Source organism: Oryza brachyantha, chromosome 12 (assembly GCF_000231095.2).
Source record: "Oryza brachyantha chromosome 12, ObraRS2, whole genome shotgun sequence".
Taxonomy (NCBI): Eukaryota; Viridiplantae; Streptophyta; class Magnoliopsida; order Poales; family Poaceae; genus Oryza; species Oryza brachyantha.
This window is the reverse complement of record NC_023174.2, coordinates 4,410,780-4,433,464: the sequence shown is the minus strand read 5'-3', so window position 1 is coordinate 4,433,464 and position 22,685 is coordinate 4,410,780. Positions and strand designations below refer to the sequence as shown.

The window sequence follows — 22,685 nt, the reverse complement described above, 5'->3', positions numbered from 1 at the left end:
AGGAAGCCCATAAGGAGATTGACCACGGGGGTAACTCTTTAGCCAACCTTTAATTGAGTTGTGGATGATTTTTTAGCTAGAAAAAGGGGTGGGAAGTAAGATGAACCTTGGGATGCCTTAAAAGAGAGGGGTGCAGAATAATTTATACTAATAGGTGCACGTATTAGTCTTGCTATATATATATATATATATACACACACGAGTCACTGACCATAGAGATGAGATGAGTCGCTGGCCATAGAGATCGATCGTCGACGAGGCAAACCTCTCATGAGCCGACAAAATTAATTCACTGTGTTTTTCCACAACCGCTAACCCGTCCCGGCGCTCCCGCCCTCCTCCAAAACCGCCACTCTCTCCCGCCATTTTCACTTCGCGCCCCCTTACTTCTTACTGGCGGCGCCGCCAGCCACGCCGGCCGGCCCGCCGTTTCGATCTCGCCGCCGTGTTCGCAAGGGTGGTCAACGCGGCAGCGATGGCGGAGTGCGGCGGCCGCGGCAGCGGCGCCGATGGCGGAGGAGGGGCGCGCGGGCGGGCCTGCTTCGACTTCGACGACTACCCGTTCCCGGCACCGCTGGACGAATTCGACGACGACGTCCTGCACCTGCTCCATGTCCCCCTCCTCGGAGACGACGTCGCGGCTGCGGCGGCCACGCCGGCGCTGGTGCAGAGCGCCGCTTACCACGGTTCCACCGGCGACGAGGATCTTCTGAACTGGTCAGCGTGGTCATCCATGCTTGATAATTTTCACACCGACGTCGTCGACGACGCTCCACCTCCTCCCCCTCCTCCCCCTACCCTCGTTCGGTCGCCGGATCACTGCGTCGCGTCAACGTCGTCCGCCGCACCGGCGCCGCCGGAGGTCACCGTGGACTGCCGTGCCTGCCAAGTGCTCAGAGAAGTAGTGCATTCCAATGGTACATCGATCGATCGCCTCAGTTCAAAGATCGATTAATTAATTCATCCATGTTAATTTCGCTCTATCCAATCATGGATGAATCGAACATTAAATTGATGCAAAAGATATATAAATGCTATTCGTTGGAATGAATGTGGAGGATTCCACTTGATCTCACTGTGCTTAATTATTGTATGATATTCTAGGGTTGGAGACGACCAAGCTTTGTATCCATGGCGGCGACGGCGCGTTCTACCATGCAATACTGGACGTGTACCGTGTCAAATCCAGGGGTCTGGCACTGGCACATCACTCCATCATCGAGTAAGATGAGATCAAGCCTGTTCGTTCATCACACAAATCAACACTTGAAATGTTCCGATTTCCTCTTGATCTCCTGTCCTCCTGAATCTTATATATATATATGCATAGGCAAGAGATGTCTAGCTAGATTTTATGCAAGCTAATCGATATATCCATCTTATCCCATCGCAGTTTCAGAGGGTGGGGCTACGACTGGGTGAAGCAGTACCTGACGGACTACGCGCAGCGGCGAGCCACCGGCGGCTTCGCCGTCGTGCAGGACTCGCTCTCGGCGTTCCACGACGCCCTCTGCACACCCATGCCCTGCAGCAGCCATGTCAGCGACGCATATAAAAGAGCAGCATCATCAGTAGCAGCAGCAAGAACCAATGGCGATGGTGATCATCGACTCGTCGTCCAGACAGATGCCGTAGTACAGCCAGTAGCATCATCGTCAGGTTGCCGTGTCGGAGCAGAAGCAGCGGCAAGCAGTGGTGATCGTCAACTCGTCATCGACACTGCCGCCATCCAGCAGCCAGCATCAGGTTAATTGTTCAACGCTGTTGACTTGGTCAGTAACAGCATGTTTGGCGGCATATTTGCTAACGAAAAATAATTTGTGAATGAGAATTTATATACATATTCTTAGTGATCTTAAAGCCAATGCTGGAAAAAAAACTTTGGTAGAAAAACTCTAAAATCAACTGTGAATTTAAAGTTAAAAATTTATTTTTCTGCTTATAAGTATAAGCAGAAGCAATAACATAAGAAGTATTGTTCATGGATTAGCCCCACGTGTTTGATACTTTTGTATACATATATATGTACAGGGCCTTCGCAGGCAGATCATACCGTTCATCAGATGCAACAATGTTTTCATCGTGCTGACAGGACTGCACTTGCAATCCAGGTATTTAAGATTTTATTATTTGAGTTCTTACTACACATTAATTCTAATACATCATTTTGTTTAATTATACAATGTGAAATCGGTATCTCTCTACACAGGGAGCATCAAAAACGTATAAAAATTGCTTCTAATTAAACATTACTATTGCACTGAAATTCACTAAATTTGATATATATATTCTAGAGGGAGAGAACTAAGAAGCTTTGCCTGGGTGACGTCGCCCCCTACTTTGACCAACCCATTGCCAAGGCTGCTAGAAAGTTGGATGTCTGCGCCACTGCTCTCAAAGCCATCTGTCGTAAAAATGGTGTACAACGATGGCCATATCGTAAGGTTAGGTACTAGTAGGTTATTTTACTTTCAGACTATATATTTTGTACAGAAGGTCAAGAAAAAAATGTGCATTGCACACATATACAGTACCTGTAAAATATCACAATCTATATATTAGCGAGCACTACTACAAAATCATTTTGTAAAGATACTTTTTGTAGAGGTGATTTGAGAATTGCCTCCAAAAAATGATCGATGAGTTTCCCGCATGTTCTTTTTTTTTTATCTTAGAGGGACTTTAGATAAGGTTTTTGCATATTTTGCTAAATTTATCTTGTATAGACATATTTTTATCACTTCAATTAATTATGCAGAAACAAATTTTTAGCACTTAAGTGTTCTCATGAGGCATTTTAACCTCTATAGAGGTATGTTTCAGAGATTAATATATGCAGAATAAGTAGATATATGTTACACAAGACACACATAAACAAGTATTGACATGACATTTAGATGGGTGGTCCATTGAGATTAAGTGTGTTTTTTCAAGAGGTCTTGATTTTTTTTTTGAAAATTCATTAATTAAGTTTTATTAAAAACACGCTCTAGAAAAAAAAGTAAACGGTTTACAGAGCAATTAGATGCACAGAATAAGATTTTAAGCAGCCTTGCATAGCAGTAGGAATTTTCATGAGCAATATGCGATATATTTTGACAGTCAAAGCAGGAATTAAGAATTGAGCATGGGTTATTACTCTATTTTTCACAATAATTTGCTATGTAGTAATAGTACAATTTAATGCATCTACAAAATACTTCTACTCTCTTATAGATATAAAAAAACACCTCTATCAAAATGACACAAGCCATAGAGGAATGCCTCTTCGTTTACAGAAAAAAAGTACACAAGAAGGCATTTATGAGGAATCTCTGAATATGCTTTTAGTATTGTAAAGGCATTTGAAACATGTCTCTATCAACCATTTTTTAGTAGTCAAAGAAATCTTGGAGCAGTGCTATAGGAAAAACCCATCTTAACAGAACCGTTGATTTTTATATGGCATATTTATATAAAATGGTTGTTTAAGACTAAACTTTGAACATTGTGTCCTTACTATTTGTATAGGTGAGAAGCATCGATAGGCAGATTGCGACTCTAAGGAGATCTGGTAACGGAGACACAAATGAGATTGAAATGTTGATCGCTTCGAGGAGAAGGATAGTTGCTGGTATTATTGAATAAGGACCAAGGGGAATTAATGCTAACCCCTTTTGAGCCCTCACAATTCACAAATGCACATAGAGATTATTTGGGAGTAATTTTTTTATTAATTTTAATTATTTGCAAATGTTGCAATTCAAGATAAAGGTGTGTCTGTTGTGTAGCAGACCTCAGCTAGCTAATATTAATAATTAGTCAGTCTAATACTTCAATGATGAGAACTACAATATATATATATATATATATATATATATATATATATATATATATATAACACCAAACATGCACACACTTTGTAGTAAACAACGTGTCTCAACAGCACTGCCTATTGGTGTCAAAAATTTACTCCCACTTCTAGCCAATTTGGCTGTGTTGCTAAGCTCTCCACCCATCCTCTCCTCTCCCCCTTCCCTGTAGACGTAGAAGAATTCTCAGTCCCCTTCCCTCGGTGCAAAAATATATATATATATATATATTCTCACTTTAAACTGAATAGGTTCTCCACCAATCATTTCTTCTCTTCCACTCTTCTTATGTTGTAAAGAATTGCTCATTGTCCGGTTCCCTCCTAATATCTCTTTTTGATGTAGAAGAATTATTCATTGTCCCCTCCCCCACTCCCTCCACCTATTAATGTTTCATCTTGATGTAAAAAAATTAATCATCATCCACTTTTTACTCTCTCCCCTCCTAATGTAAGTTTTTTGTATTTTTGTTATACAAAATAAGTCAGAGAAATATTTTTTACATTAGAAGGGGACAGAGTGGGGGAAGGCAGTAGGGAGAGAAGGATAGGTTGAGAAACTAATAATGCCAAATTTTTGGATCGGCAATAACATATGAGGTGGCACATTAACCGAAAGTACGTATGAAAGTATGTATGATGGAGCGTAGAAAACAAGGGGTTACTCAGTTTTATAGTTTCAAGATGAGATAATACTCTACTCCTACTTAGATATAGGTTGATTGTCTAAACCGTAGCACATGATTAGCCATGATCTGTTGGACCGTGGAGAATGTGCCCCCGAGAGACCCTCAACCTCCCCTTATATATCGGTGACAGTGTTTTTATAGATATATAGACTTAATTTGATAAGACGAAGCCTAAACTGACGCATATCCAACTAATCATGGAAATGACATTAAATCTCATCCTTCCCATATACCTAGTCGGTTACAGTCTAGTATCTATCTTTACAACTTCTTTTATAATTTAGAATGATGAGAAGCAAGAAATCAACCATATATTAAGAACTGGTTGAAGCATTGCAATGAGCCAATGAATATAGGATACGTATGTAAGAGGAGATTACGTACCGCAGTCCGGGTGATGGTATGAAGTAGCGCTTTTGCTATTCCGCAGGCGCCTTATTTTTTTTTGTTCTACCTTAGTCGATTTGTTGATCAAGTGGCAAGATTCGTGCGCTCAGTGCTGCTGCCACTACAGTCTTTTTTTTTTTCATTCACTGGCCCATTTACTCGAATCCTAAAAAACACCCTTGATCGAGAGTATCCAGATTCCAGACCCTTCCATTGCATTTGCCCAGCGTCTTTCTTCATGTGGCTGTGAACTGCACCCTCCCCGCCTGAGGTTCCATCCCGCCCTTGTTGGCCCAAGGCCAAAAGACGCTGGCCCAATCAAGATAGAGTCTTTCTACGCCTCAAAAAATAGCTCATGAGATGAGAGATTTTTCCTAAAATTTCAATGTGGACTATTCCGAGCCGCGCTAGCCTTGCTGCCTATGGCTGACGAGCAGAATGGCAGCCCCGGCCACGCCGGCCGTGACGACGCCACCATCTTGAGCCGCAGGCCCCCCGCCGACACCGACGGTACCACGCCATGCCATCACCCGGAGGGCCTTTTGTTTTGCTTATTTGATTTGTTCATCTATGCTTGGTTTTGGTTGCTCAACTTTAATACCGACTGGCCGTGTTCAGCATGCCTATAAATTAACTAAGCCTCACTCGTTTTTCGTGCACATATTTTCTTAATAATTAATAATAATTAATCATGTACTAATCTATTACTACGTTTTTCGTGCCAAACATAAGTTAACTTATGCCCACCTATCCGAACGGGGACATGAAGGAAAGTTGTGGATTGCAATTTTGGCGTTCCAAATGTTTGCTATTTTTGGAGCTTATTTTATTACTACAAATCTAGCATTGATTGATGCTTAAGATACTTACTGACTGATGAGAACTAATGCTCGTCCAGTAAGGATATTTTTGGTTCTAGGGATGGGATGGGTTAGGACAGAGCCAACCCATCCCTGACCTGTTTGTTTGGTGGATGGGTGGGATGGGTTAAACCCAGGAGAGAAATATTTCTCTCAGATCCAGGTCGAACCCATCCCATCAAAACGGTGGGAAGGATCCGTCCCAGGACGACCACGACGCATAGAGGGTCTCCATTTTATTTATTAAATTTATTTAAAATATATTACTTGTATAAATATACATCCAATTACTTTATGTTATTAATATATTAATACTAGTATTTAATATTTAATTTTGGATATGAGAGGTAATCTTTATCCCATCTTATCCTTTCAACCAAAAAATACAGGTCCAACTCATCCCATCCCATCCCTCCCACCAAACAAAAAATAGGGTCCAACTTATCCATCCAACCGAACAGAAAAATGGAACCAGCCTATCCTACAATCCATGGATCGGTCCTGTCATTTCACTTTTTGCAAGTCGTTTTCGTAACGGGGCTGACTCCTGTGCATTTTACTGCTAGTAGAATTTAGTCCATACCGTTGATTTATTTTTATCAGACGGCTATGATAAATTATACTATCAACAATATTAGGTGTAGTAGAAATTTAAATGGGTAATATCATCCTTTTTATTATCATCTTTATTGAAAAAAAAATACAAAATTATAAAATACTGTTAATCAAGTAATTAACAAAGTACAAAAATACCCTTTTATAATAGTATTACTAGTAAAATACACCGAAGAGTTGCCCGTAATCATACCGAATGGCTAGAATGAGAAGATTGCCTTTGGCGTTTGGCCTGCTAAACCTGTTCCTGACACACATAAATGTCGCCCATGATCAGAGTAGTACCAAGGGAGGATACTAAATTACGCTTGAAACGAGTTCATGGTTGTTGCGCCATGGTTTACAAGAGGCATCGCAAGAGAGCTTGGATTTGGTGCCTTCTTTGATCATGAGAATCTATCTTCGCATTTCTAGTTGCATTCATATGTTAGTTATATATTTGCATATTTGTGCGATCCAGAGGTGCTTGAGCGAGCGATGATAATAGAATCTAAGATTTTGCAGCTCGAGGATGCTATGTCTATTCAGAGTTTGAGACCAATGATAATCTCGGATTAAAATATATATGTCAGTGGATGATTATCGGCTGAGTTGTTAAATTTTTGTTATTTACAGAAAGGTCACACATATGGCAAAAAATTATTAATTCAAAACTTTTGGAAGCCAAATTGCACTTCTCAATTATCATAGTTGCTTTTTTCTCTTGTGCAACTCCTATCCTAAATTTGTGCAACTCAGTAATAAATATGTGCTACTATACAACAGACACCAAGTATAATACCCTTTTAATTTAAAACTTTTGGAAGCCAAATTGCACTTCTCAATTACCATAGTAAGGGACCTTTCGTGGACTTTTTCCAGAGAAAAAAAAAGACAGAAAATAACAGGCCCAGATAGCGCAAAAGAGACGGCCCAATTAAGTGGGCCGAACTCGATGGAGTCTTCTCCCGCTACGGCCTTGGACCGAACCCCACTTTAAACCCTTCCCACGAAACCCTAGCCCGCCACCGCCTCCAATGGGCGACGGCCCGCAGCCGCCGCCGCCGGTCCTGCTCGCCGCCGCGCCGGGTGAGGCCAAGCTCTGCCACGCCGCGGCGCTGTCCCGCGAGGAGGTCATCCGCCGGCGACGGCGCCGCCTCCTGCAGCTCTGCTCCCTGTACCGCGCGCAGCTCTGGGCGCTCGCCGACGAGCTCTCCGCCAGGCACGCCGAGTACTGGTGGGAGCACGGGGCCAGCCCCATCGTCGCCCCCGGCGCCGGGAATGCCGTTGGCGACGGTGGCGCTCCGCTCCCTCTTCCTCTTCCTCCCGCTGTGAATGGCGGCGTCCGTGCGGGCTCTGCCGCGGGGAGGGCGGGGTGCTTGGCGGCGAATTGCGGCGCGAAGGCGATGCCCCTCACGTCCTACTGCTTCGATCACATCCTCTCCGACCCCAAGCAGCGGCTCTACAAGCCCTGCGCATTTGTCACCAAGCGAAGGTACAATTTCACGCTTCCTAGAGTTGATTTGCTTCCATATTAACCATTTCGCATTGCGTGGGGTAAAATTCTATGCGAGCAAATGACGACATGGGTGATTTACGATTCTGCTTGATTCAGGGAATTTGGTTGTGAATTTTGATATATTTTATTTCAGGTTCACTGCTTATGTTGAATTGTGTAATGTTATGCCATACTTCTTTTTTCTTTGTGTTGGTATCATTTATATAGTTCTAAGAATTCCGCAGCCTTTTCATTCATTATGGGTATGAGGCCTGAATAAGTATGGTTTTCAGAAAACTTGGTGAAAGCTGAATACATTGGTGATGTATTGGCGGTTTTTGTTTCTGAGATATTGTTGGAACATCATCAGATTTGTAGGTATGTTAGGTTTTTAATTATCGCCCTGCTTGGATCAGGGCACATCATTTTGGCGCGAATCAGCTGGTTCCCGCCGTTTCCTGGATCCTGTTATGGATAATATGTGCTACAGTAACATATAGGACAGTTGTAATTATGTTATGTTGTGACTAAAAAAAGAAGGAATAGTGGATTTGTTTACACTATTCTTAGTATTTTTCCGCCGCAAATAACTATCCAGGAATAGAATCACTGATGCTACCAATTGGAATAAATAGAATTACTGATGCCAATACAAATTAAACAAATAATCAATAGAAGTATTGGCTCCGATATGGTATCTCAATACCATGACCTGAAAGTAGCATTATCCATTCAACCTGCAAGCTAAAATGGTGTCCATTCATCCTTCGTTCATTTAGTTATTATTAATGTATGGGTCAATTAAGAAGTTTCTCTTAATTTCACAGCATTCATGTTAGTATCCCTCAGCTTTGTGACTAACTTGAAATATCCATGAGCTTGCTCCTGTTAGTAGAGTTTAACCACTTAAATGTTCTGTTAGTCCTGGCATGTCAACATATCTTATTGTTTGTGGTGAATCACACTTGTTTTCTAGTACAAGGTGCTCCTGGTTTTGCTATGACTTTTTACTATTGCTTCTTAAAGAGACTTTTTGCTTGGGTCAGTACAATACATAATGACCGAGGCCAACTTTGGTTGGCTAATCCAGTCATTTCATCAATGATCAACAAGTATGATGGTTCTAATGATGATCCTACACAATATGTTATGAGAACATTTAGTTGAAACCTCCAAATTTGGATTCGCCTTTGTTGGATTTGGGGTTAAACCTTGAACTATTCAAACTTTTATGTGCTGACAAAAAACATGTCTATATTAGCAATACACCACTCTTGCTTACTTATTTTGCCAGTAGGACATGGATTAACGCCTGCGATAACGGTTCATATATACTGTTTTTATGGAAAAAGGTCGAGAAAGCAATGTTCCATTTTTTTTAAAAAAAATAGGACCCCCTCACTATATTTTTCTAATTAAAAACAGATTCAGAATTGATAAATATAGATTTTAATAATTTTAATTCGATTGTTAATCCGTTATTTTACAGGCTGGAGTATCCATTCACCACATGCATTTGCATGTCCATAGCTGCCAGCTGTAGTTGGTGGTGGTCTATCTGTTTGATTTGTGCATGCTGTTTTGAATGCAGTGCTTAATAAGTTTCTTAATTCCTCTACCCAAAACAAATTGGGTAAACATCAGTAGTAGTGTTGTGTTGAATAGAAAATTAGTACTAGGTGTTCAACTCACATGCTATGTTGGAGTCCGTTCTTCACACCTTCAATCCATATACCTGTTTATTCTTCTTGTGTTTGGTCAAATTAAGCATTTTTTTCTATATTACATTATCTCAGTCCCCATCAATTTCATGTTTAGCTTGTCATGTTCCTAAACTTGTTCATGATACTGCACTCCATTGATCTGGATGTTATATAGAAGGGGCAATTGTATAACTTGCCCTACTTTGGAGTCCAATTGCGGATTTAACCCTGTTTTTTTCAGTTTGCAGATTTAGCCCACTTTTCAAAGTTGAAGCTCACTTTTGGCCCTACTTCATTAAGTCATGTTAACGGTGTTAAGTGAGGAAAAAGTGGACGTCTTTACCCTTGCACATTTGACCCTGTTTTGTTAGTACTATTTGCATATTTGGTCCTGTTTTTAACACATTTGTATATGTTAAGAAATATTTGTAATATTTAACTTATATTTAACAGATTTGAGTCGGTTTTAATTGATATTCGACTGAAGTTTGATAAATTTGAATAAGATTTAAAATACATTTGATTAAAATTTGAATAAATTTTAAAAAAATTGGGGTAAACAAAATTGACATTGTTTTGTCTATTTTTTTTACAAAATTTTGATAGCATATTGCCTAAAAAATCCCAAATTGCAAACAGTGAAGCAAATATACAAGAATGCTCATGTAAAAATAGCACATAATTATGTCCAATAGCCTACAAATCAACACACAACTCCTCAACCATACAAATCAGCACATAACAAGTCGTCGCTGAGGATGGGCTCGATGCCGGCGTCGAGGACTTGAACCGCCACATGAAAATAACTTACATCTCCAAACCAAAATCGTACCTAAAGAGCATGGGCGAGAGGATAATAACAGACGACGCCTGACTGGATCTGCGAGTTCAATCACTGGTCTGGTCGTTAGCCGAAAAAATTAGCAGAAGAGTAGAGACTACCTAGACGAACGGGATGGACGCCGGGATGAACAGGATCGGCCCCCCACGGCGCAAGGAGTCGGCGGTACTCACTAAGGGCGCAGCGCACGGGTGGTGGCGTGGGGGACTCGAGGATGACAACGGAGTACGGTACTGACGACGACGTGGGAGGGAAGGTCGAGGCAGACGGCATGGCGGGCAGGCGGCGATTTGCTCCCTCCTGACGTTGTTCATCTCCTTGAACCGCTTCACCACCATGGGCTGACCTTCCAGCGGCGTCGCCCCGACGCCTGGAGCAGATCCTCCAGCTCGAATCTTGGCCTTCTTTCTTGGATGAACACTAGCCTCTACAAGCCCGGTCGTCGCGCGCCTGCCCAACGCCGTGCGCCTAGCCGCCTCCACCTCCAGTCTGCTGATGCCGCCGCGCGCCTAGCCTGCTCGCCCAGCGCGCGCCTGGCCCGCTCACCGCAGCCGGCCGCCCGAGCACCACCGGCTGCTGTCTGAGTGTCGCCGCTCGTCACGCCGTCGGACCGCCACCACCCATTGGCTCGGTTCCAACCGGGGTGGGGTGGGGAAAGTGCATATAGGTTTTTTTTTGGTTGGAATGACCTCAATGTTATTAAGATAGGAAGAAAAAGTTACAAGAAAAGTTTTACATCGATAGCTGGCTGTTGAGGAAGGATGTGTACCAGAGCACACGCCCCGAACCAATTGCCAACTGTCCAAACACACACTACAGAGAGGAAAGCTAAGCATCGAACCGGCCATCGCTAAGCGAGATCGATCGCCACCGAGCTAACGACATCACTACGACACGAAGACTCCAAAACGACGCCCTCACGAGGGTGCGACGCCAAAAGGCGTCGCCGTCATCCATCAATGACTGGATAAGGTTTTCACCCAGAGCTCCTTGCCGAGGGAGGAGAGATACCTCAACAATGCCCTCATTAGGGTTACTACGTCTGAAGGCAAAGCCACGGTTGGCCTAGGCAATTGGGCTAAGCTTTCGCTTAGAACCCCCTACCACTGTGGTATGTCACCCAATCTGAAACCACCATCTAAGCATTGGCGGCACATAGCTTCCACCACACTCGACCAACGCCCCTCCATCGATCGGCTTCATCGAACCACCGTCCCTGAGAGCTGGCCCAGGACCTCTCCGTTCCACCACCCGCTGACCTCGCCAAATTTGGCCGAAGGAGAACCCGGGCTTGGATGGCTTTGCTTCAGCAGCCTGAGCTTCCCTCGCTGACAAACTGCCGTCTCAATCCAGCCTAGAAACTCCCCACAGAGAAGGGATGGAGCCCCAGGAAGGGTGAGGATGCTGACCATCAACGAGAAAGACGACCCACCTGCGCCAACTCCCTTAGCACAACCATCTGTGCCTGCGCCGACGCCAGACACGTTGCCAAACGGGACAGGGGCATTGTTGTCATTTCGCGTGTTTATTTCTTTTTTCTTCTTTTTTTATTTACACTACTCATGGTACATTAACAATAGGGTCAAACGGGAGCTTCATTTTTAAAAAGCAAGGCCAAATCTGGAAAGTGAAAAAGATAGGGCTAAATCGGTAATTAGACTATAAAGTAGGGCCAGATATGCAATTGTCCCTATATAGAATGGGTGAATTGTTTCATTGGTGGTGAAGGCAGCTGCTAGCTTGGTACCAAGCTGTAAAAATGTTACTACAATCATCCAAGTTTGCGGGTTTGGCTGGTTTTTTTATTAGAAATGGTTATTATCCTTAAATGCTGTTACATGTCTAAACTGTATAGATGCTGCTGTCATTGTACTGTATCTTGTAAACTTTATAGGACTCACAAATATGCATATGCATATGAAACATCTGCAATGATATAATACATAATTGTAGGATGGTTGATGTTTATTGGATGTACTTGTTTTGTTGAATGTAAGGAAAGAGGATTGACTTTTTTAAATGCCAATTTACTCTTTGAAGAATTTGTCTTTCTACTTAATAAGCAATTATCCATATATGTTGTATCTAATTAGTATTGTTTATGCTACTGCAGTGGCATGCAAAGTGATGTAACAACTTGTGGGAAACCAGCCCTGACAGGCATTACTCCATTGCGATGTTCTGAGCATGATCCAAAATCTCAGAGGCTCTTTATAAATGCTCTGAAAAAAGTTGGAATTGACCTGCCCTTGACAAGCAAGAGTGTTCCAAAACTCTCCCTGTTGATTTGTGAATCAGTCCGCCAAATTCAGATGAAAAGAAGGATGCAGTTAAATGGTGCAAAGAATGTGCCACTTCATAGATCATCAAAATGATTCTTTTGGGTTGATATATGATCCTGTTGTACATGATAGCTGACAGACATGAAAGATCATCCACTGTAAATACCAGGTATTGATGCGCACCTCATAGTCAGAAAACTTGCTGGAGTTATGGGGTGCAAAAATCTTGCACAGAAGAAAATGCTGCTCAACTGGCCAACTGCTTGTAAAGAATTCCCTCTTCAATCCTTCAAAGGAAGAAATGAGAGTTGGACTTAGAGCATCCAAGGAAATGCAAAAACATGTTCAAGGAACTGCAGGGGAATGTATAGCCCTGATGTTTGTTGATCTATATGATGTAGTTGCTCAGTAATCCTTCTATATTTGTTCATCCAACCTTGCTGTGGTCGTATCAGCATAGTTTGTTCATGCTGCCGCAGATTGTAGTGGTTTAGATTTTTAGTTTGCTGATGATGTTTGGGAATTAAGCTTGCAAGCTTCAAACTGTGAAAGTTGATGGCTGCTCGAATTCCTCTAGCATTGTAAGGTTCGTTGCCAATGTGTATATATTAACTAGTACTAGCTTGGTTTTCTTATTCTACGAACAAAATTATTGATCCCTTGGATTATACGTCTTGAATGTGTGTAGGAGATTGATTTTGCGCTATGAATGTGTGTACGAGATTGATTTTGCTCTACGTTGTGGCATCTTTTCTAATTAACTCTTTCTTTTTTCCCCATACGCACTTACCTGTTATTTCCCTTTGTTGGAATGCCATTTCAGTTTTTAGAACTATCTTTCCATGAAATGTTGGTTTTCATTTTGTTTTAATCACATATTCTCATTGCATTTGGTTTGTGGGGAAACATATTTTGAACATATCTTCTCAACTATTTGCTTTGTTCCGAAATATATTGTAGATAAAATATAAACTTTATAGGTTTTTTACAAACACATTAGTTAAAGAAAAATGTACCCTTATTAATCATCTCAGTGGTCAAATTTAAATTTAAATTGCATAAAATTTTATTCAAACGCTAGTCAGTTGAAAATATATAGATTCTACGCATTAAAATCAGTACACAATAAATGGTTATATTGTGGTATAATTTTTGAATCCTAAAAAGTTTGGGTTTTGCTCCCCTGTTTTAAAATAGAGGTATTATTCGAATTCAATTTTTTAGCACAACATAAGCATTTATGTACTAGTTCCAATGATTTAATTTTTATGATTTTAATGATTCTATAACCAACCTATTACTTGGAAAGTAAATCTAAGCAATTCGAAATTCGAAATTTAACCAATGAAGTGACTAAAGGTAATATTTTAATTAAGTCTAATTATGCTAAACTGTAGATATAAACTAGGAGTATAGATGAAAGCTCGGCTTGTCGGCAGTTTTGAACGGGTCCTGAAACACAGGTGTTGTTGGAGCACCCTGAACACAGTTTTTAGCTACAACACACCTTGCACCCCTGCACTACTGCACTAAACTATTACAACTACAAGCCCCCAATGTGACAGGGAAAGAAAGGGGCGCCACTGCATCCACCACATTCTCTCCCTCCACAATCCGATGGAATGCTTCTCCACCTTACTATTATTACTGCCTAACAGTATTTTACTATTACTGCCTCTGGTCCACTGTAAATCTCGGCACTCCCATTTTTTTCTTCTACTTATATTTATAGTACAGGTTAATTTTTTACTTTTCAATTTAAAGTTGATTTTGTGAGTTTTCATCGAAGTTTATTTTCTGATCTTGGCTTTTATATCGTTCAGAATACGTATATAAAATTTTTATTCACAAAATATTTTTCATTTGCAAATATGTCTTTTTGTTTTTTTTCATAAAACATCCAAACAATCACCCATATATATGCTTTAATGTTTTGAAACAGAGATAATTGGAAAATCTTTTCAACTTTTTAGCCCTGTCACCGTCTACTTGGCTTAAGCTAAAAAATTAAAATCTAAAATACTTTGAACACACGTGTATAGAAATTAGAAAGCATATCTGGATAACATCTATAGCCAGTAGTGCAGACACTGTTATGAATCCAAAATAAAATACTAGCTGCACGCCGGGTACTCAATCTCATCAGTTCTGAGGGCTCATCATCATAAGCTGTACATGGAGAGATCACAGCCGTCCGTTTAAGATCCTACGGTGCACCCGTTGGCGCTCAAACTTGTAATCCTCCATGGTGGCATGCATCGATGCCTGTACATGTAAGATCACTGCCATATCTTTTTAACTTTACTACCCATCATATTGTCTGCTACTAGTAATTGGCTTAAGTAAAAAAAATCTAAAATACTTTGAACACACATGGATAGAAATTAAAAAGCATATTTGGACAATATCTAGTAGTGCATATATCATTGTAGAGCCAAAATAAAATACTAGCCGCATACCTGCACTCAATCTCGACCGTTCATTTCTCGATCCGAGGGTTCAAACCCTCCACTACTGTCTCGTCACTTATACATAAGCTACAAACCTTTTTTTGCACAATACATGGAGAGATCAGAGCCATCCATTTCAGATCCTACGGTGCACCCAGCCGTGCGATCAAACCGCGGCTTTCTTCGTCGTCGTCGTCGAGATCTTGTCATCCTCCATGGCGGCCTGCATCCGCGGATGATGCCTGTACGTGTACCGCCATGCGCAGCAGAGGTAGAGGAAGAAGGCGGCGATCTCGAACAGCGCGAGGAGCCAGTAGAAGCGATCGAGGTGGCTGTCGTCGAGGTCGGCGCCGTCGAGCCAGCCGCGGCGCCCGCGGCCGGCGCCGGCGGTGGCGCGGTTGACCGCCTGGATGAGGAGGCCGCCGAGCCACGACGCGACGCCGAGGATGCAGAAGAAGACGGCGCCGCCGATGGACTTCATGCCCGCGGAGGCCTCGCTGTAGAAGAACTCGAGGAGGCCGACGAAGGAGGTGACGTCCATGACGCCGAGGAGGAAGAACTGCGGCGTCAGCCAGAACACCGACATGGGCGCCGCCGAGGCCGCCGCGCGGGCCCTGCGCCGCGACTCCACGGCGGCGGCCAGCGCCAGCGCGCCGGCGCTCGACGCGAACCCGAGCCCCACGCGCTGCAGGTGGGTGATCCCGCCGGCGAGCCCCGTGGCCCGCCGCAGCCACGGCACGGCGGCGCGGTCGTAGGCGACGAGGATGAGCATCTGGAAGACGATGGGCACGACGAAGAGGCTCGCCGGCGGGACGTTGGTGCCGCCGAGGCGGGTGTCCATGGCGCCGCCCTGCTGCACGGTGAAGGTGAGGAGGAGCGGGATGGGGAGGTAACCCAGGACGGAGCTGAGGAAGACGGGGAGCATCCGGAGGATGATCTTCGCCTCCTCCACCTGAGTCACCGTGCACAGCGACCACCGCCGCCGGTCGCCGTCGTCCACCGCCGCCTTGTCAAGGAACCTTCATTACACATCAAGCACCGAATCAATAAATTAATATCATATATATATATATATATATATATATCAGAATTTACACTTAAAATTATCATATCTCAAATACAAAGTAGCTGGAGATACTAAATTTTATATTAGAAAATTTAATACATGTCTATACTTTATTAAATGATGGGTAAAATTGCTCAAAAAGTACCCTCCTGTTACTTACAAAATCTTTCAATTCGGTTCTAAACAAACCTTATAAGCTTCGACTGTGTAGCTCGAAAAAGTTAGTCCAGAAGAAAGTGACAATTTGTCTAGATTTATCCTAAAAATTACATGGCTCATTTTTAATTTTACTACCGGTTTGAATTTTGGACACGACTGGACATTGATCTTATCCAGAAAAGGTATTTTTTGAAAGTGCCATCTAATTTATTGTGACCGTTTATCATTATTTTAAACATAACATTTTTTTTTACATTTACATTAAAGTTTTTATAAGTCAGACGATTAAACCATGTTATCTTTAAAAAGATTTGCTTCAGTCCTAAAAAAATAACAAAAAGTACCTTGAGGTACAGAGACCTCGCGGTACTAAATTATTTCCGATCGTTGGATCCAACGGTGCACATCCTACTCAGCAAGATCTAATGGTGGGAAACGATTTGGATACCTCGAGGTACCGGTACTTCGAAATACTTTTTGTTAGACCGGAGTAAATCTCTATGAAGACAAAGGGTCATATATTAAAAAAAATAAAGATAGTACTTTCATCATTGAATATATTTATTATAATATAAAAGTATGAGTGAACCGTGTATACTCATATGACAAATATGAAATATTTTTACCCAAGGGAGTAAGATGGTACTGAAAGTCATAAAAAATCGAAATAAAATGTAATTTAAAGGGTTCTTTAAATTTTAGAAAATACTTACTTGAAACCAGGAGTCTTGTCCAGCAGCTCAATGCTTGTGCATTCTGAATTCTCATGCATTTCCACCACACCCTCCGGCATCGTCACGTTCCTCTTCCTGAACGCCGCCACAAAAACCTGTCAAAATACACACATGAATCAAACATCATTATGCAAAATATTTCCTTTTTGTTTGCTTTTGGGGAGGGTTGTCGATCGGAGTATTTAAATTTTAAGAAATTTTTTTGAAGTGTTCTACATACATATTTCGATGAATTTGGACAGATCCCTGCTATGTCCTAACAGATTTTCAATATTTGTTCCTAGAGCCACATCCAACTAGCTAGGATCAGGGTACCAATGGAACTGAAATTCCAGAAATTACCGGTACGAAATAATTTGAAGTTTTAACCAAATTCGGCCAAATCTTTAAAAAATCAAAATTCACAGAAATGAAAAAAGATTGAAAATTTCGGGAAAAATGTTTTCCTATATGGGTGGAGGGGATCTTGAAATTTTCATTCCGGAAGTTTTGAAAGAAAATTATAAATTTGTGAACCCCGATTAACGTGTCAGATAATTAAAGAGGTGATTGTTATTAAGATAAACGTCAACCGAGGTATTTGCAAATAAAAATAATTTATGAATAAAATGTTCATATACTTGTTCTTAACGATCTAAAAAACTGGCCGAAAAATAAACTACGAAAAAATCCCTAAAATTTACTCTAAATATAATGTTTAAAATTTAATTTTTAGCTTATAAGCATGACCAAGACAAAAAGAGGTGGCTGCAAATTGAAACAAACATTAATCTCGCCTGACAAATTACCTACAAATTTAATCAACAGAAAATTATATAAGAGCAGAGAGGAGGATGCTCTGCTAAGCAAGTTACCTGGAGGATCCTGGTGAGCGGGCTGCCGGCGGGCACGCGGTGGCGGTAGTACGGCAGGCCGGCGAGGACGACGGCCATGGCGACGAGCGCCATGACGGCGGCGAGCGCGAAGGCGAGGTCCCACCCCTGGTTGTTCTGCACCCACACCACGAAGACGAGCCCCACGAAGCCGCCCAGCGAGATGCAGAAGGTGAACCAGTTGAAGAAGCTCATCTTCCCACGGAGCTCCGCCGGGTCGCCGGCGCCGTCGAACTGGTCGCCGCCCAGCGCCGCCCCGCACACCCGCAGCGCCCCCTCGCCGACCGGGATCACGTACAGCCCTAGCCTCAGCAGCGTCAGGTCGCGCCCGCTCGCCGCCGCGCACCGCTCGACGCCGCCGCCGCCGGCGTCGCACGGCGGCGGGTGCAGCCACGGGAAGTGAGCTTGGCACGCCAGCAGCATATACCCCTGCCAACACCACCAAGGATCCATGAATCCATACCGGTATTTTTCCCACTTTCACTTAATAATCAATTAAATACGCACTAATTTAATCATTAAAATTTCAAGAATTTAGCCGAATTTTGTCTCGAACGTTAAATATTTCAAGACCATAAGGCCTGATATACTAATGGTTTTAAGAGGATGCATGATTGTTTAGCTTATTCAAAAAAAAAAATCAAATGACATATTTGCAAATAAAAAATAGTATGAAAGTTATAAACAACTTTCGTATACGTGTTTTTAAAGACAAAAGCCAAGGCTAAAAAATAAATAACGACGAGAAAAATCCTAAAACCTACTCTAAATTTTAATATTTTAAATTTAAATTTTGGTTTACAAACGAACGAAAAGATATAGCCGTGAGATAACTTGCCAGAATCTCGATCGGAGCGAAGATGAGGATGGTGTAGAAGCGCTTGACGTAGGAGTCGGAGACGAAGGCGCCGAGGAGGGAGAAGACGCAGATGGCGCCGTAGAAGTTGGCGGCGGTGGTGGAGGCGTCGGCGATGCCCATGTGCATCGTCCCGTGCAGGTAGCTCACTATGTTCAGCATCGTCGGGATGTTCCCCATGTTGGTCATCACGATTAGGACTGCAAACATTATTGGAAATTGGTATATTATTATGCATCATCATCGATCGACCAAGCTTTTACTAATTAAGCTTCGGTATGATATATTAATTAATTAATCCATGCAAATTTTTATGTAAATGTGAATGTGGAAAGGGTGTAGGGAGTTAATTGCTATAAAATATATTACATTGCATTGCCCTCTTTTTATTCACAGAACTAGAGCAGTGTAGTGTTCTTTAAGAAATGACAGAGAAACTTCCATCTGTAAACATGCTAGTGGTATGTACTGCTGGTTCAGCACCTCCCTTTGTTTTTTTTTTATTTCTCCAGTGAAAAAACAATGAAGAAAAATAATACAATTTAGGTACATACGTGGAAGGTGATTATTTGGTTTTTTCTACGACATATTTACAAATGAAAAATAATTTATGAATAAAAATTTTATATACATGTTCTTAACGATCTAAAACCAAGGCTAAAAACGATAAAAAAAGCCCTAAAATCTACTCTAAATTTAAAGTTAAAAATTTAAATTCTGACTTAGAAGCATAACAAAAACAAAAAAGATTAGGCCGACAGTCCTTTGTAGTTGCTAATCAGGGCCATTGAGATGATATCTTGATCGTCGATTTCTAATCGGACGGTAACATAAGTGCGCAAAGACTATAAATTGGTTACTCACAGTAGATGAACATAGCAGCCTTCACACCACCGTGCCTCTTGGGATCAACTGGCCTTCCCCTCCAGTCCACAAGGCCTTGCAGAGCCATGGCCAACTCTAGATCTTCACAAGATTGTATGTGTCACAGTCTTGGCTCCTGCTAGCTATATCTTTGTGGCTTCTCATGTGCAACGGTTGTGGCTTGAGTTGCTGCCTTTTTATAGACATGGAAGAAGAGCAGCTAATGGCAGTGTCTGTGTCATTTTTATCACTAAAGGTTCTTCTGATTTTTTTGTCTACATCAATGATAAGACCTAGTATAATTGATTCAATTTGACACTAATTTGTCATATGTGGCCTGTACGGTTAAGTTTCCTAATTGTTTTCTAGTGCCAAGTTGGATCTTTGACACCAGATGCTATAATGAATTATATAATGTAATATGAAATCTATATATATCAAGGGGCATTCCTCTCGACTTATGTTTTAAAGAGATAGCCCACATAAACCTTATACGGGAATGGTGACCACAAATGTGGCACCCAGGAGGCAGGAAGCCCTGACTGAATAGAAACTCTAAAAGGTGTCTTTGGAATGCATGGATTTTAAGGAAATTTCCGTATTTTCTCTACTCTAAGAAGACAGATATTATGCTAATCAAACCATTCCGTCCGTGTTTGTAGGTATAAGTTATTATCGACTCTTATCTGATCCACGTCGAAGAACCTATTTTATAATGATAAGTACACTAGAGTCAGGTATGGTTTATTAATTAATACAATAAAATATTTTTTATTACGCTAGTTTTTTTTCTATCTACCCTCATAAAAAAAGTTTGCTTTAATAAATGCTAAGAGTCGACTCATAACGGCTTTTCTCTCTCCTTCCCTCTCTCTTTCCTCCGCATCACTAAATTAATTTGCTTACGTGACGATTGAGAGAGTCAGCTAATAAACACTTTTGGACGTGCCCTAAAATCCGATATCATTGATCATTATTATACTTACTATATGGCCTACTTTTCTTCATAACCATCTATACTCTATCCCTGACATAGGTCGTGTTCTTCTCCCCTCCTTATTAACCCAAATTTCTCATTTTTCACGTGCACGCTTCCTGAACTGTTAAATAGTGTATTTTTTCCCAAAAAATTTCTATAGAAAAGTTACTATAAAAATCATATGAATCTATTTTATATTTTTTATAATTAATAATTAATTAATAATATACTAATCAATTATTATGTTTCCGCTTTGGATAACTTACTCTCCTCCCGAACACAGCCGTAGGCACAGCATACTCCAACACACTTGGATTAATTTAGGACATACAAAAGACATAAGACTAAGAAACTACTCTCCATATATGAAACCACTCCATAAGAAAATCAATTATAATAGGTCTTATCATGAATGTGTCCACAATTTTGTCTTACATCAAACCACTGATTTATTCTCAAGTGATTACCAAGAGAAACGATAGTTGGGCCCCTTTCAGTTCAATAGCAAGAGGAAACATATTTTTCTTCGGTGGGTGGGCTGTCAATTCATTCATAGCGCAAGATTAGTTGGCACAGAAACGGGAGTTCCCTGTCCATTTTGATTGTCAGTTAATAATCTTAGTTTACAAACAGCTCCATCATTTTTTCAGCTTATAAGCTGTTGCAAAATTATGAATTCCAAAACTAATTTCGGAGTTGACTTTTCGCATGAGTTTATTCTCTAATATTTGCTTATAATCCGTAAGAGTATATGTATAAAAGTGTTAATTAATTTTTTTAAGTCGCTGATGAGCCGTTAGGGCATGCTCAAAGGCAGAGCCCATTGTCAACTCTTATCTGATCTACGTCAGCAACAAAAACCTATTTTATAATGATATGTATAAAGGTAGAGTCAGGTATGATTTCTTCATTAATGCAATAAAAATTATTTTATTACGCTAGTTTTCTTTTTATCCACATTCATGCAAGAAAACTTTTAGTAAATTAAAGCTAAGAGTCGACTCTAAACCGTTGCCATACATGACAATAGTTTTTCCCTCTACTTCTCTCTTTTTCCTCCATGTCACTAAATTTATTTACGTGACGATTAAGAGAGTCAGCTAATAAATACTCCGTACTCTGGACCGAACAATGAGGCTAAAAATGAACCTGAGGAAACTGCAGGCTACAACCCTGAATAATTAATTCCATGACGGACTTATTTTAGAAAAACCCCACTTTCCTGATGTTTCACTTTTGAGGGACCTCAAAATAGATGCCTCTAATTTGGTGCTCTCTTTTATTTTATACGAGGATTAGAGCTTTTGAAATCTATCCCAAAATATGTGTGTGATTATATCAGAGGTTATCTCGACTACAAATTGTCATTTAATTAGCACCATCAGCTCATGATTACTCCCGCACGTTGCGTCACTTCGATCAGGGTCTGGTGATGATCATACACACAACTACACAAGCATTGGATTTGCTTTACATGGAGAATGACCTGAATGATATGATTTCTAGTTAGACTTGTGAACAGTACCTAAAAGCCTTTTTCAGCATTGTAATCCACACTGACATCACACAGAGGGGGTATTCTTTTCGCTTTCTAAAAAAAACAAATAGCATATTTATAAATAGAAATTAATTTATCAATAAGCGTTTGTATATGTGTTCATAGCGATATAAAAGCCAACACTGAAAAATAAACTATGATAAAAAACTTTAAAATAAACTCTAAATTTAAAAGACTTACAATTATAAGTAAAAGTCAAAAGATGAGCCGATATTTGCAAATGATCGTAACAGTTATGTGCGTTGAATATTTGGTTGTGGTTGAGAGGGCACATGCTAGCTGCATTGCCCATATCTAACTAGCATATATATTTGGTTGTTTGAGATTATTTAAAACATCACAAACAAAACTTAAAATTCTTTAAAAATGAAAAAAATTATACGTGTTATAAGATTTTGAGTCATATAAATTGAAATTTAAAGTTGATTTGATATGTTTTTCTT

The 22,685-nt window shown here is 41.0% G+C and overlaps 3 protein-coding genes across 3 annotated transcripts; 2 read left to right on the top strand and 1 right to left on the bottom strand.

The window, feature by feature from the left end:
* The first annotated feature begins 475 nt into the window (after nucleotides 1-475).
* On the top strand, nucleotides 476-3,691 carry LOC102713973. The gene is made up of 6 exons (XM_006664382.3): nucleotides 476-917; nucleotides 1,105-1,222; nucleotides 1,394-1,746; nucleotides 2,032-2,111; nucleotides 2,295-2,444; nucleotides 3,511-3,691. The coding sequence occupies exons 1-6, from the start codon at nucleotides 476-478 to the stop codon at nucleotides 3,625-3,627; spliced, it is 1,260 nt and encodes a 419-aa protein (XP_006664445.2). The 3' UTR covers nucleotides 3,628-3,691.
* Nucleotides 3,692-7,417: 3,726 nt separating this feature from the next.
* On the top strand, nucleotides 7,418-13,441 carry LOC102713702. Its single transcript, XM_006664381.3, has 2 exons — nucleotides 7,418-7,875; nucleotides 12,536-13,441. The coding sequence occupies exons 1-2, from the start codon at nucleotides 7,418-7,420 to the stop codon at nucleotides 12,795-12,797; spliced, it is 720 nt and encodes a 239-aa protein (XP_006664444.2). The 3' UTR covers nucleotides 12,798-13,441.
* A 1,450-nt stretch (nucleotides 13,442-14,891) lies between these two features.
* LOC102713430 (protein NRT1/ PTR FAMILY 4.6-like) lies at nucleotides 14,892-19,826 on the bottom strand (the record flags this gene model as incomplete). The annotated part of the gene is made up of 5 exons (XM_040529377.1): nucleotides 14,892-16,173; nucleotides 17,093-17,208; nucleotides 17,968-18,414; nucleotides 18,824-19,041; nucleotides 19,706-19,826. Coding segments are annotated over 5 exons (1,755 nt in total), but the record flags the coding sequence as incomplete, so codon positions are not given.
* Between the last annotated feature and the right edge of the window lie 2,859 nt (nucleotides 19,827-22,685).

Coding starts and splice junctions, on each gene's coding strand:
- LOC102713973 (XM_006664382.3), top strand. CDS start 476: ATGGCGGAGTGCGGCGGCCGCGGCAGCGGCGCCGATGGCGGAGGAGGG. Junction 918..1,104: donor AGAAGTAGTGCATTCCAATG/GTACATCGATCG, acceptor ATGATATTCTAG/GGTTGGAGACGACCAAGCTT. Junction 1,747..2,031: donor CATCCAGCAGCCAGCATCAG/GTTAATTGTTCA, acceptor ATATATGTACAG/GGCCTTCGCAGGCAGATCAT.
- LOC102713702 (XM_006664381.3), top strand. CDS start 7,418: ATGGGCGACGGCCCGCAGCCGCCGCCGCCGGTCCTGCTCGCCGCCGCG. Junction 7,876..12,535: donor GCATTTGTCACCAAGCGAAG/GTACAATTTCAC, acceptor ATGCTACTGCAG/TGGCATGCAAAGTGATGTAA.